Raw genomic sequence first — 14,429 nt, 5'->3', positions numbered from 1 at the left:
AAGTGGGAGTCGTGGGATGTTCGAGTACGGCAACAGTGGATTTAAGGGGCTAGGAATTCTCCCTACCTGGCGTGAGATTTACTTTGTCGACAATGGGAAGATCCGTCTGGTGACGGCAAACAAGCAACTCAAGAATCGATCATTATGGCATACTTTAGGACTAGCAAATTTCTTTTGAGCGTCAGTGAAGTTTGAATTAGATGTGGTTTCCCCTTACTGTTATTATTATTGTTATTATTACTACTATTATTATTTCTTCTTGCTGCCATTCTGCCTTTTGTCAAAACACATTATTGTTCTGGGCCGTATAGGAGTTAGTGGGTCATTTTAGTCTATCTTCCATGTCTTTGATGTTTTTTTCTTCCTCTTTTGTTGTTGTTGCCTCTGATGATGCTAACTTATTACGTCTTCTCTGTACATAACGGAGCAGTGGACATATCCTCTCCTTTTGTTGTTTTTTTCCTTTTTTTTGTTTAACGTTTTACACAGTGACAGGTTTTTTTTTTACCCCCTCCCTGATATATGTGAATTTTTGGTACATTCCGAATTGGGGCAAATACTTGATGAAGCGTAAAAGGGCCGATGGAAACCGGAAGACCATTGCAGCTCTTCGTGCAGGTGTTACTGCATTGAGTGTATCCAGTGCTGCGGCAGCGAAGGAGCTTACTTGTCGGGATGCGCATGTCAGTGCCATCTTGGACTTCCTAAATGACAATGTTCATCCTGTGATGCAGATTTTTGGCATGCCTGGGACAGGGAAAACTGCTTCTGTAAATCATGCGCTTGCCCTTCTTGCGCAATCCTGCTCCTCTGAAAAGAAACCGACTGCAGTATTTCTTAACGGTTATGTGATTCAGAAAAACACCGATATATACTGGACATTGAATTGTCATCTAAGCAAGGCTCGTCTTGGACACACAGAGAACTGTTCACCTGAGCAATGTGCTGCATTGATAGAAAAGCGTTTTAGACAAGGTTGGGGTGACGTCTCAACGCCTTTGTGCGTTATTGTTATTGATGAGGTGGATAAGGTTTTAAAGCGACATCACAAGGCCTTTTTCAGAATTGTAGACTGGTTGAGTTTCCCTTATGCGTCTTGTAAACTTATTACAATTTCTAACAGTATGGAATTAGCAGCAGATGCCAAAACAAGAAGTCGGCTGGATATCACTAGAAGATTGGTTTTTGAACCTTATAGCTTCCCCGAACTAAAGGAAATTCTTTTACGAAGAGTTGGTAAGATTAAGCCAACGCTCTTCGCCGAGAAAGCCATCAACTATTTGTGTAACCAGACAGCCTCCCATTATGGAGATGTGAGACGTCTTCTACAATCTGCGTCGTCCGCCGTTTGCAGCTTAATGATGAAATTGGAAGAGGGTTATAGTGTCCCAGATACGCAAGATGGTCTGTTGTCTGTTAAAGATGTTCATGCTGTTGTTCGACAAATATTTCATGACCGTTTTGTGGAATTTATTCAAACCATTAGGTTACCAATTCTCTTTATTAGTGTGGCTGTTATAGCTCACGAGACGACGAAAGTGTTTCGAGCAAACCCAAGTGATACTCGTTTGTCTTTGGACAATTTGTTTTTAGCAACCAAAAGGGCTCAACAAACCTGTACCGCTTCACTTGGTGAACCTCACTCTATGGATTTAACCTATGGAGCTTATCTGGACATTGTCGAAATGCTGCGTGAAGTTGCTTTGATTGATGTGTCGTTAGGGGAAGAACGTATCCCTGTGAAGACGGCGCAGCATCTTCTTGAGGCCACCGAAACTGCATATGTTTCTATGCTGCAGCCCTTTCCTACAGTAGTGGATGCGTGTAAATTACATGACGTCTTTGGTGAAGGGATAATGCCACTGTTCAAGACTTAATATGCATTTATACATTGTTATGCAGGTCAAAGGGACGCTGAGTTGTGGAGATGTGAGTTTTTATTTTTATTTTTCTTGCTTATTTGGCATTTTTTTTTTTTACTCCCCGTAGGCGTTTGTTTGTTAGTTATTTATTTACTACTTTGCTTCTATGCCTTGTCTTTGCTTTTCCCTCAAAGTCAAGGAATAATAATGGCTTCCCCTCACGGCGGCGCTGGAGGCTCCAATTTTGCAACTGTAGCCAAAATTTTATTTGACTCAGCAAGAAAAGTGGGCGCCGTGGAACCACTAGGCGAGACGAGTAGGCGTTATGCCCAGCAGTTAAAAAAAATTCAGTCCCATAGCCGAAAGAAGGGTGGGTCCTTGGGAAGTGTATCGTATAAGGTCGCGGAATTTTTAGCCACTCAACGAACTCCAAAAACGAATGTTGTCCGGAACCCCAACAGCATTGCAAAGCGAGTTCCTTTAATCGACATTCCAAATATGCCTTCAAAGAAAAAAGATCCCTCTATCGTGGTAAAGTCGCACACCAAGGCGGTGCCCTCCTTGGACTTCGCTATCAAGGAAGGGAGACCTCAGGGTGTGCAACCAGCTAGATCCAAGGAGCCGGTGACGCATGCACAGGCCTCTCACGCTGAATCCTTACTAAGTGCGCGTGCAGTACCCACTTTGGATTTTGTTACGGAGCGGACAAAGACCGAGGTTTCGGAGCCTGAGCCAACTGTCGCGCCAGTGACTGCTAAACTGCCGGAGAAGACGGAGACAAAGCGGGAGCAGGAGGAGGTAAAAGACATAAGCATTAGCATCAACGCACCAAAGGCAACCATTGTCGAGGAAAAGCCTCTGTTTGAAACCATGACTGCGCCAGGTCAGAAACCATCCCTTTTGGCCGAGAATGATGTGTCCACATTGCTTGAAAAGTTGGTGGTTGTACCTGAAAGGGCTGTTAAACTCAAAATAACGGTGCCAATTTCTGCAGCGGATGCAGGTTCAAAGGTTCAGCAGTTTGAACCTGTAAAAAGTGGGACCATTTCGGTGGATGCATGGGAACTGCAACGTGAGCGGGAAATCGAGCAATTGCGGCAGTCTCAGGAGAACGCGGAAAAAGAGCGATTGGCCTTGCAACGGGAAGAGGAGCATAAGACGCTGGGGGATGAATGGGTTAGGCATAGAACGACAGTAGTGGCAGCATCCACAACAGCAAAAGCTGCACTGGGCGACGCTGAGGCAGCGGCGGGTATGATTGAAAAAATGTATTTTTCCAATCAATGGGAGGCATGCTTGAAATCTTTTAGGGAACTGGTCTCTATGCCAAGTGTTTCTAACTCTAGCTCAAAACGGGCCGTCCGCATCATGGAAAGTCGACTCAAGTATGTCCCACTGGATCAGAGGGAGGCCGTGAAATCATCTCTCTTGAAGGAGTTAAAGCAACGAAGGCTGCATGAAGATGTTATCAAGTTTGAGTTACGGCATGGAATTGGCGAGGCATTTCTGCAGCTGTATCATTCTGCTCCACCCAGTGTGAAAGACACCTTAGACATGCCCACAGTGTCCAAGGCCGTTGCAATGCTGGTTGCAGCTGGATCGTGGCAGGAGGCTATTGAGCTCGTCGGCACTTCGCAGAAACGCTTTCTTGATAAGTCCGGTCTTCTTGAGTTAAGGCTTTTGCTTGCGTCTCACGCCTTGGACCAGGAGGCAGCTAAGAGTGTGACGGAATTTGTCTCCAAAACCCTTGCCGCCTCTGAACGATTTGGGAAGGTGCACAAATTACAACTGGCGAAGATGGAGAAGGGAGCTCGCAGAAGACACATGATTTTACAGCTCATTGCCTCCACCGACGTTGATGAGGAGATTTACGCGGAGTTGCTTCGAATCACGCAGCCGGAGCATGTAAAAGATGTGCTGGATGAGATTGGCAAGCGCGGGCTTAACGCGGAAGATCCGGCGATCCTTGCCGTTCTCTGTTGGAAGACGTTTGACCCGGAACACCCGCAGTTGTTGTTCCGGGAAATTGATCGACAGGAGAAGATGACTGGCATTCGCCCAGCTCACCTGTCGGTTGCCGTCGCCATGGCAAGGGCCTCCAAAACGATGGAGACATTACGATGCACCGTCTCCATTGTGAAAAAGGCGCCCATTTTCAAGGCCAGATTTACACTCCGAAAACTTCTGCCTTTGCTGCATGAAAACAACATGCAGAAGGAAATTGTGGAATTGGCCGACTTCTATAAGGACCGCGTGCCCTTGGCGGCGGCGCTTCCGCACGCGGTTGCCTTTCTGAACGAGGCCCTTCAGGCGGAAGGACGACCTCCCCTCTCTGAACAAAGAGTGAGCAGTTTGCAACTACGTGAAAAGACATCAGGGTCAGGCACTGATGCTACAGCAAAACCAGCATCCGCGGCAGCGACAGGCGCAGTAACATCAGGCGTTGAAATCTCCTCTGAGGTTATGCTTCAATGTGCCAAGGACCGAGACTGGGTCAAGGCACTTGCTTTGATCAACTCCATCTCACCAGAATTTGCAAAATCAACTGACGCCGATACGTTAACCCTGCTCCACAACTGTGCCCTTAGCGCTGCGGTGGAGAATGTGGAGGTTGTCCAGTCCATCTACGGTTGCATGCAAAAGAAAGGTGTCACAATCAACACGACCACGAACAATGCGGTGCTGAGTAGTCTGATGAGGTCTGAACGACCACAGGAGGCCATAGAGTTCTACAACCAAACGGATCCATCCTTGCGGGACACCAACACCTACTCCATCATGCTTTCCCTGTATGGGAAAATTGGCATGTGGGAGGAGGCGATGGAGCTCGTTAAAGTTGCGCGGGGAGGGTCCAAAAAGTTGCCGCCTATCCTCTACGTTCTTGGAATTAACGCCGTGCATAGTCACAGTTGGAGCTCGACCTTGGCTCTTTTTCAGGCACTGCGGAAAGAGCATGGAAGCCACGCCATTAAGGATGCGGTCGTCGACAAGGTGGTGCGTTGTCTCGCACAGAACAAGCGTACCGTCGAATTACAGAAATTGGAAGCAGATTTGGCAAAAATGAGTAAAAAGCAATAAACAACGACTTATTGTCTTTTTTTTTTGTCGTTGTGTGTGTGTGTGTGTGGTTGTTTCTTGCACACTGCCTTCACCACAGGCTCACCACAATCCACGAACAACAACAACAACAACAACAACAACAAAAAAACCTCTGGTCATATTGTACTCGCTCCTGTCATCTGAGGCGGGTGGGATGCTGAGCGTTCTGGAGCGACTAGAACCTGTTTGAGGTGGGGAGTAGTTGCCACTGGTGTGTTTATTATTAGTTGCCACTTTTCCCCTCTTTCTTTCTTTCTTTCTTGTTTGTTCCTTTTTTGTTCTTAAGGCGGTAGGATGGACAGTAACTGTGAGGAGGACACTAGTTGCCTGACAAGGGGAAGTGCCCTGGGTAGTTTTTGCGTCTACTCTGCACGGCTTCGATTCAATCCCCTTGACCATGAGTTGGAGCGGCAGACGGTGCGGTTGCTGCGGGAGTTGCTAGCTGGCCCTCTGCACCACGTAGCTGCTTGGGACGCCTTTAGACGAACGCGGCTTCTCAATGTTGTACTGGAGGCGTTGGGGTCGCGGTCGCGACTAAGTTCTCTCGCGTCTGAGGGAAGCAGTCTTGCGGATTATGTGCGCGTGGTGGAGCTTGCCGCAGAGGCCAATCCTCACGCGTGTATGCGGCAGTTGACTCTGGACGGAACTTCTGACGCTGGGCTGTTTGCCATTTTTCCGCTGCTGGTGCGAATTCCTTTGCTCGATGGCGGCTTGACGCGGCATCGCCGTTGCATAAATTCGTACGTGAGAACCATCGTGCTGCTCTTGTCGGACGCAAGAAATTGCGCTCTACTGGCTCGCATTAAGCTATCCCCGATGCAGTTGCTGCTTGATGCGCTTGCCCAAAGCCCATCCAACCGACACGAGGTTGCTCTGCTGGCGCTTCGAGGTATACTTCAGATCCTCTTAGGCACGGCTGAGCTGACCAAACGGTGGGTGGAGGATTTTGCTCTTTATGGCGGACCTGCGATGTGTCTCTCGACGATCACGCGCTGGTGCGGCATGGACGAGGACCCAAACTCCCCCCTCTGTGAACCGAGCACCTTTCTGTTTGATATTCTCTGTCTGCTTATTTCGTTGCCTGATAGTGGCCGGTCGCCCTGCCACTCGCTTTACCTGTATCTCAGATCCTTTCATTGGGAGATGGACGAAGCGGAGCCGGACCCCTCCGTTTATAGATCTACCGTTGGCATGTTTGGACTTCGTGTCATGGTGCGGGCTGCGCTTCTGGCCAAGAGGCACCGGCCCGTGCTCTTTCGCCACCTTGTCTCGCTCCTCATCTGCACAATTCGCCTGGGCAACGCTGACATCGTGGCTGCCGGGCTTGTCAGCGAGGAGCTGGTGGATGTGGTGAGGCAGTACATGCAATGCTTATCCGAGCCTGAGGAGGCGGAGGTGGGAGGCGTGATAGCGACCGTAGTGCGGCTGTGTCTCACGGTATGTGCCTCTCCGGCGGCTTATGCCAAACAAAAAGGTGGAGCTCCACAACTTTGCGCCCTGGTGGTGGAGCTTGCTTCGATTTCCACGACAATAATTTTACGTTGTACGATTCAAACCCTTATCCTATTGGGTGGTCTCGTGAATGAAATCTTCTTCTTCACCCAGCTTGTCGCCGCAAAGCTGTTTGAGGAGCTGAACAAACGAGTTCAGAATACATCTAGCCCGTGTGAAATTCACCTGGTGATAAGGTTGGTAAAGGAGATTTGTACAAGGGTGCCTGCCCTGCAAGGCGCCTTTTTACGAATGGCTGGCACCATCGTTGACTTAATGCGCACTGAGGTACGGAATGGACCGAGGCTTCTTCTGGAGTGTGCGGATCTGTTGTCGTTGGTGATGCTGGAGTCGGAAGAGGGTGCTTTGCAGATTCGAACATTACTGCTACAGCTGCTTGCGCAGACAAATTTTCAGTCCAGTGGATCTATCATAACCAGTTGTTGGGCGTTGCAGACGTGTATCAGGTCAGTGCAGCGAAGTTCAATTGACCGTGTCTACCCTGCGACGGAGGTGAACTGTGTGTTAGTTTGCCTTCATCGCCTTTGTGTGAGTATGGGCGCTAGTTTTTCTTCAGAGTTGATGACGTTTGATTTTTGTGTCTTGTACGATGAAATGATGGCCTATCACCGTCACCGGCGGGATGCGTGCGGAGTAGATCGGTCGCCGCGGCGGTATCTGCTTATGTGCGACTTTCTATTACTTGCGCTGCATCTCCTAAGTCTCCTGCATGTAAATGCCCCAGCAGAGTCAAGACGGGGACTTTCTCGTCAGCTTGGAGCAATTACTGCAGCAGGCCCCTTTCTTCAGTGCCGATTGTACACCTCTATAATTGCTCGGGCCTTTTTGGGCATGTGCTCCCTGAGTTCGCTTGTCCTGTTGGGTGAACTCCAGGCCGCGAAGGAGGCGCCCTCGGATGTCGTGCCGGTGACCCGCCAGAGTTTAACGGCTGGCTGGGTGCTTTATTCTTCATACGGCGACGACTGTTTTGCGTGTGGCCGACAGCGCATTGTGCATCCCGAGTACCTGCAAAGTTTCTTTGCGGTGCTTCAGCGACAGTCGCAGACGGCGGCGCGGGCGTTGCTCGGGGTGTCAGCAACCCAACTTCTTCTTGACGTTTTTTGCAACAGTCTGGAGAACATCTACGCTCTGGTGGAGCGAGGCGTGGCAACACTCCTGTCGGAGGTCTGGGCGGTGGCAGTTGCCGCGGATGAGGGGTACAAGGAAAGCTGTATTCAACACCTTGCCACCGTGACGGCGCAGGTTGGTGTGTGTGGCTTTAGCCATACTGCGATGCTCTTTTTGCTGCAAATGTGTTTGCGCCAACGCACCGCGGATTCCGTGGAGTACGCAAACAAGGCCACCGCAACCGTGTTCACGACGTGGCGGGTCATGCTGCGGCAGTCCATGCCAAGTTCTCAGCCCATGTCTTTTGTAGGAATATCTGTTGGCTTTCCAGCCGTAACAAGGTTCCAGCCGACTGCGGTGCAGCGACTCAAGCGGGGTTTGGGACTCCACGGTGGCATCGACATCCCGATGCCACTGACCGTCCCAAAGCCTGAAGGGTGTATCTCGGCCGTACTTTGGCTCCTCGTGGAGCAAACTGCCTCTCCGCCTGTAGGAACAGCTGAGTTCGTTTTGTTGTCCTTCTTCTTGGATCAAAACAAAATTGCCGTGCTGTTGCTTCTCTCCAAAGGGGGTGAATTGAGCCTAAGATTGTTGCTGCCGGGCTATCGGGAGCAGCGTTCAAGTACTGTGCCTGTCCCCGGCATCGCGGTGCCAAGAGAGAGGTGGTGCATGGTGTCCATGTCCATTGTTGCAGGGCATCGGGCATCCACTGCAATTCGCGCAAAACTACGTCTGGAGGTCCGGATTTCTTTGCATGCTGTGGCTCAATGTGGGGGTTCATCTTCAACGGAGGTTGGGGTCGGGGTTGAGATGTCACTTGGCGTACTGGGTAGGGTGAATCCTTGGCCCTGGGAAGTGAATGCCGTCTCCTTGGCTGCGGCTTACGCACCGCCTGCTGTTTGCCCGCAGCAATTGCTCCTTGGCTCACTAGGCATGTTTGCGGGCCCCCTCTCCAAATTGGAATTGGTATCCCTCTTTGCAATGGGTAGTGACAACCTCTTTTCACTTTCCTTCGTGGACAGGAGCTTTGTCGTTGGCCTGTACCCGACCCTGGCGAACATGGCAGAGCAGGAGGTAGGGATGCTTACGGAGGAAATGGTGCTGCTCGCAGCTATGTGGCGGCAAGGTGGAACACCGACCACGAAGGACCAGCCTCGCATTTCCAGCGCTTCCTTTCCGTTTGCTGGCTACTGCAGCAAGGAACACTTGCCTGTCGTTGTTGGCGTGTTTGGTGGTGAGCTCTGTCTGGCGACGCATATGGAGCGTCGCGGAGCTGCCGCTGACGTCGCTGAATGTCAAGATGCCGATGTAACGCCGTGGAATACGGCGGCTGACCGCCTGACAAGGATTGGCTCCGTGACGCGGGTGCCCCTTAGGCTCTCCACACACGAGGACACGGCCCGCCGCTTCGGAAGCATGTGGGTGGAAGCCAATGGTCCACGGTTTCATTCCGTGACGCCGGTGTATTCCGCGCTGGACGCCGTTGGCGGACTTCCATTTTTTGCCTGGCTGGCCTCGTTGCAGGCGCCACATTCAACGGCGTTTGCAGAGGTCTGGAAGTGCGCATGCGCCGTCGTGCTCCGACACTCTCCGGAAAGTCTCTTGTGTCCAGCACCGTCGCACGGCGGCCGATGTCTTGTTATTTTACTAAGAGCCATGCTGCACGCGCGTATCGCGATATCGGAGACGATTGCGGCTTCATTGTGTGACGCTGTTGGAAATCGGATACTTGTGCGGACCGACCTTTTGTCGCTTATGCTTGACTTCACATTATGGTCTCAAGACGTGGGTGCGTTTCGTGTGGTGCTACGCAAATTGCAACAGTACATGATGGATCCTCAGTATGGCCAGTTTAACAGTCAAATTCTTCAGTACGGCGGCAATTCCGAGCGTGGCGTGGGAGATTGTTACGCCTTGGAGAAGTTTCTCCTGCATCTGCTCATGCATTTTGCGGGGCAAACAAACGGCAGTTGGGATACGTCTATCATCGCGTACGCAATGCCCTTTGTGAGCACGTTGTGTCGGACAGCGTCCCACCTGCGACAAGTTATGCAGGCCGTTATTTGCCTGGTGGTGGCTGAGGAGCCGCCTCCCCGGCTTTCGGTGGAGTGGGCGCTGGGACTGCTGGGTGCCGTCCACAGTGTCATGGAGGTGGGTGAGACTGCGGGTTTGCCGGATGCAGACCTCGCCACTGGCGTCGTGGCTCTCCTGAAGTGCTCGGAGGCGCGGGTGCGGTGCCGTGCCATCCCCCTCTTCTCCTACCTGCTGCTCTCGAGAGCGCAGGTTGCTGCCGCGGTGGATGTGTACTTGGCTCGCCGGGCGTTGTTCCCAAATTCCCCTTGCCTCTCCAAGCAGGAGCTTGACACCATTGCGGCCGTGGTGCGGCGCAGCGCACGACTAGGCGAGGCAGTTCGGGCCCGAGCGCTCATTTTTTTTCTGTTCGCACTTTTTCTGCAAATGCCAGTCGTCTTTCAGGTGGAGGTTATGCAACTCCTGCGTGACGTCATGGAAACGAAAGAGTTGTCCTCACACGACCTTCTCTACGGTGCTGGGACCGGGGAGTATCTGATGGAGCCGCTGCCGAGCCACTTGATCGGCACCTTCCACACCCTGGCAATGGAAGGGTCCACGGTGGCGGGGGACTTCGTTGAGCTCCTCACAGCCACCGCTGTGCAAATGATTAAACACGCATGGGGCGCGGCAGATACTATTTGTGGACAGCTGCTGGGTGACGCACTGTGGGCCATTTTCCAGACCCTTCTACGCGAAGACGACTACGAGCGGGTGTGTGTGACGGACGTGGATGTCAATAGGGCGGGTATGTGGTTGACGCGTTTTAGTGCGCCGTGCTTCCACATGTTCGCCGCCCTCGCGAAAAATGGCTGCCCGGCCTCGTTCCTGAATGATTATTTTTCTTTTCTTCGCATCCAGGTGGCTATTGTGCTGCTCCTGAGCCGGTATGAGAGCGATGGTCAGGGGTGCGGCGCGGCTACCATAGCAGATGCCAAGGAAATAGACCAAACGACACTGGTGCATACCTACTCGCTTCGCCTCGGCAAGACACTTGTGCTGAAGACGCATCAGATTGGATTGCGCCTCACCCTGCTTCTGCTGGAGGCTGCCCAAACGTTGTTCTTTGGGCTACAGGCGGGTGATATGAAGTGGTTGACGCGAAAGCGCGCGGGGAAGATTAGTGAAGAGTTACTGCTCCTACAGTGGAGGGTGATCGCCACTGCGCTATACGACGCTGAGAAAACCGATGATGATGTGGTGAAGGAGCTGCTGCTTTTACACCTTGCCCACAGTGGGCTTGCGGAGTACGATGTCCATCACTTCCCATGGGGAAGGCGTAAGCCACTGGCAGAACCGCCGGATGCGGCCGACTGGAGGCATTTGTGGCTGTCACCCAACACAGTATTAATGGAACTGATAAAAAAGGCGCCTGGAGAGGCTTTGAAGGAGTGCGCGCCCTGGCTCATTGTTTTGCGGGCTGCATTTAGCTTTCTCCATGCCCCGCTGCGGAGTAATTTGGGTCGGTTTTACATGTCGCTCTCGATCTGTCGTCTTATACGCTACAACGCCACTATCTGGTCTCTTGTTAGGCGAGGCGTTTCCCCGTCGTCCACGGCGGAGCTGGAGGCGACCCTAACAACCGAGGAACAGGACTTGCTTGCCGAGGATGCGGCGACGTTGGGGGACTCCCTGTGGGGGATTGAGCTGTCACGTAGCGGGGTGGCTGCCATGGAGAAGTACGTCACGGCCACCCGCTCCACCGCAGTCGTCGCTTTGAAGCACCGCAGCCGACAGCGCAGATTTTTGTTGCCGTCTATGGATTCCCAACAGACGCCGCAGTTCCACGACCAGGCCGCTGCGGAGATGCATCAAGTTCAGGCCTCCATTTGGCAGGAGGCGGAGCTGTACAGGAAGTCTGTGGAGGAGGATGGTAGTGCGATTCTAGCTGCCCATGCCGCCTACCGTTTTTCTCTACTGCCGTGGTGGGGGCATTGTGTCAGCCTCTACTCGCACACCCCGGTACCGCTGAACCGCTGGGAGCTGGATCGCTTTCTGGGCCCTGAGTGGCAGCGCATGCGTCTTCGTCGCTTCATTCACGATGTGCGCATCTCGAGGACGGAGGGCGCAGATCAACTTATTCGCCCTGTCTACCGCGATGGCATGGCTTCCATGGATGATGTCAGGCTCTTGGAATGCTACTCCGCGACTGCCGTTCCACAGCTGCTACCCATGGACGCTCTTGGGCCGGATCCCCTGGCTGTCAAGTGCAAGCTGGTGCTTCCAATGCATCGTGTCCCTATCATGCTCTACGTCGCGTCGAAGCATGTATCGTACGTTGTGGAATGTTTTGAGAGTGATTTAGCGCAGTTGGGAAAAGCGGCCACGAATCCGTCGTTTCCTCCAGATGCGTCTGGTCCATCCACCTTTGTGAGGACGCACGAATTCGCAACGCCACTGCCCGCAAGCTTCAAGTACAGACATGAAGTGCCTTGCTTTCGTCGCGTTGTGAGCGTCGCCTCCATACGTGCTGTATGGCCGCGTCGAAACTTACTGCAGCCCTGCGCGTTGGAGCTGCTTCTCTCCACTGGAGAAACCGTGTTTCTGGCGTTTGACTCGGAGGCGGTGAGAAAGTCCGTGCTTGAGCATATCACCGAATGCGCCCGTCCGCACCTTGACAGGACGCTGACGCTGACGGAAAGCAACCTAAAGCTGTGGCGTAACTGGTGGTGCGAGGGCCGCATCTCCAACTTCCACTACCTGATGTACCTGAACTTTGCGGCGGGTCGCTCCTACGGGGACTTGCGGCAGTACCCCGTGTTTCCCCACGTCGTGGCTGACTTTGTCTCCGACACGCTGGATTTGTCATCGCCCGCCGTCTATCGCCGGCTCGACAAGCCGATGGGGGCGCAGACCGCCGACCGCGAGTTGCGGGCCGTGCAACGGTACCGCGAGATGGCAGCGCTGCCCAAAGGGGAATGCAGTGCGTCAATCGACTTGGTCCCCCACCACCACGGCTCGCACTACTCCCCTGTTGGAGGGGCACTTCACTTTTTGGTTCGTGTGCAACCCTTTTCCGACTATTTCGTGGACATGAACTCCAGCCTGGACGACGCGGGTCGCGTGTTTGACTCCATGGCCGCCGCCTACTTCATCTCCACCGGCAAGGACGTGAAGGAGCTCTTGCCAGAGCTGTACTGTTTGCCGGAGATGTTCGTGAATTCAAACCGAATTCCTTTTGGGGTGAGACAGGACGGAAGAGTCGTGGATGACGTGCAGCTGCCTCCGTGGGCCTCGACCCCGCGGGAGTTGACACAAAAGCTGCGGCAGGCACTCGAAGGCCGCCACACCTCCGAAAACCTGCACTTCTGGATTGACCTCGTGTTTGGCTACAAGCAACGCGGCAAGGAGGCGGTGGCGGCGGTGAATGTGTTTCACCCACTGACCTACGAGGGATCGATTGACCTTTCCACCATTAAGGATCCGGTTCTTTTGTCCAGTCACGAAACCCAAATCGACTGCTACGGCCAAGTGCCTTTGCAGCTGTTTACCCAGCAGCACAAGCCGCGCGGGAAATCAACAGAGCCCCCACTCCTACAAAGCCCTTGCCCGACACTGCGCTACGAGGCCTCCAGCTCGCGGGCCTGCGTTGTGCTTCACCCTGACGGTCTAGTGCCAATATTAAACGCTGCCAAGGTGGAGGGAACCGTCGTTGTGTTTCCCCGCACAAAACCTGTCACCGCAGCCCGAGGCGCAGAAGAGGCGAGCGAATGGAAGCTCCCTCTGACGCAGTCCCGGCCGATAGCGCTACCAAGGCATTGTTTGCCGTTCACGGTGGTGCATGATCAGCTGAAAGATTGTCTCTGTATCCGAGGGAATTGCATTGTGATTTTGGATGGAAAAGATTTGTCGCGCGAAGTGTGTTCGCTGCACGTAGGCAACGGAATGATCACCGCTTACACGGTTGACCCGCCGAATGTTTACGTCGGAATGGCGTCGGGTGCCATCCATGCGCTGGGGATTACCTACGAGGAATGGACCGAAGTAGAACCAACGCTGCAGGAGGAATCGGGGGAACGCCAAGGCACGACGCATGCCTCAGAAAGAGCGCCATACAAGGAGATGAGAACGGTGCGAAATCGAGGGGCCGTTCGACGGCGCGTGTGTGTCTTATATGGGCATACTGCACCCGTGACTGCGCTTTGCGTCTCCGCTGAGTGGGGGATTTTAGTTTCTACGGCGGAGGATCATAGGGCGGCGGTGTGGGACACAACGCGCCTTGTGCTTCTCCGTGCTATTCCCTCTCCGTGTCTGGCGGCAAAGTATCCAGAGTCGCTCTTCCCTGGGAATGCGTGGCAGCAAAGGGCTGGCGCTGACACTCTCTGGCACTATGACCTCATTGCCGTCAATGCAAAGGAAGGGGACATTGTTTTGGCCGGTCGCTCCCCGACGGGTGCGCATGCCGTTAGACTTTATACGCTCAATGGTTCTCTTGCAGCTGCGTATGGCCTCGGCGAAGAACCCGCGACCGCCCTTCTCACCGTTGGTGGGCTCGTCTTCGTCGCACAAGGGACGCTTGTGCGGGTTTTGCGAGAGAGGGACCTGCTGTGGCGGAGTAACCTCAGCCATCCCGGCCTAGAGGACACCATAACCTCCCTGGCGCTTAGCCCTAACGGCACGATTTTGGCCGCGTGCGACCGGAGGTCAACCCTCGTCACGTGGAAAGTAAGCCTCTGAGCCAGTCGTTCCGCAAGGCAGACCTGTTTTTTTTTTATTATTATTTGCTTTCTTGGTACCTTTCTGCCTGCTTCCTTTACGGCTTGACCTCCTTCTCCCTAA

The 14,429-nt window shown here is 53.2% G+C and overlaps 3 protein-coding genes and 1 pseudogene across 3 annotated transcripts, besides 6 other annotated features; all 4 read left to right on the top strand.

Moving 5' to 3' along the window:
- Tco025E_04087 (hypothetical protein) lies at positions 1-176 on the top strand (annotated as a pseudogene).
- Positions 177-213: 37 nt separating this feature from the next.
- Positions 214-254: a microsatellite.
- Positions 255-446: 192 nt separating this feature from the next.
- Positions 447-475: a sequence feature (A-rich).
- Positions 476-563: 88 nt separating this feature from the next.
- Positions 564-1,877, top strand: Tco025E_04086 (putative origin recognition complex subunit 1, putative,cell division cycle 6; the record flags this gene model as incomplete). The annotated part of the gene is made up of 1 exon (XM_029370999.1): positions 564-1,877. The coding sequence occupies one exon, from the start codon at positions 564-566 to the stop codon at positions 1,875-1,877; it is 1,314 nt and encodes a 437-aa protein (XP_029228900.1).
- Positions 1,878-1,934: 57 nt separating this feature from the next.
- Positions 1,935-1,978: a sequence feature (A-rich).
- Positions 1,979-2,069: 91 nt separating this feature from the next.
- On the top strand, positions 2,070-4,940 carry Tco025E_04085 (uncharacterized protein; the record flags this gene model as incomplete). Its single annotated transcript, XM_029370998.1, has 1 exon — positions 2,070-4,940. One exon carries the CDS (start codon positions 2,070-2,072, stop codon positions 4,938-4,940), a length of 2,871 nt encoding a protein of 956 aa, XP_029228899.1.
- A 31-nt stretch (positions 4,941-4,971) lies between these two features.
- Positions 4,972-4,989: a microsatellite.
- A 47-nt stretch (positions 4,990-5,036) lies between these two features.
- Positions 5,037-5,065: a microsatellite.
- Positions 5,066-5,203: 138 nt separating this feature from the next.
- Positions 5,204-5,244: a sequence feature (GA-rich).
- Positions 5,245-5,255: 11 nt separating this feature from the next.
- Tco025E_04084 (putative neurobeachin/beige protein) lies at positions 5,256-14,327 on the top strand (the record flags this gene model as incomplete). Its single annotated transcript, XM_029370997.1, has 1 exon — positions 5,256-14,327. The coding sequence occupies one exon, from the start codon at positions 5,256-5,258 to the stop codon at positions 14,325-14,327; it is 9,072 nt and encodes a 3,023-aa protein (XP_029228898.1).
- Between the last annotated feature and the right edge of the window lie 102 nt (positions 14,328-14,429).

This window comes from Trypanosoma conorhini (genome assembly GCF_003719485.1).
Source record: "Trypanosoma conorhini strain 025E chromosome Unknown Tco_14.4_contig_00200, whole genome shotgun sequence".
In the NCBI taxonomy this organism is placed as follows: Eukaryota; Euglenozoa; class Kinetoplastea; order Trypanosomatida; family Trypanosomatidae; genus Trypanosoma; species Trypanosoma conorhini.
This window is presented reverse-complemented; position numbering and strand designations above follow the sequence as displayed.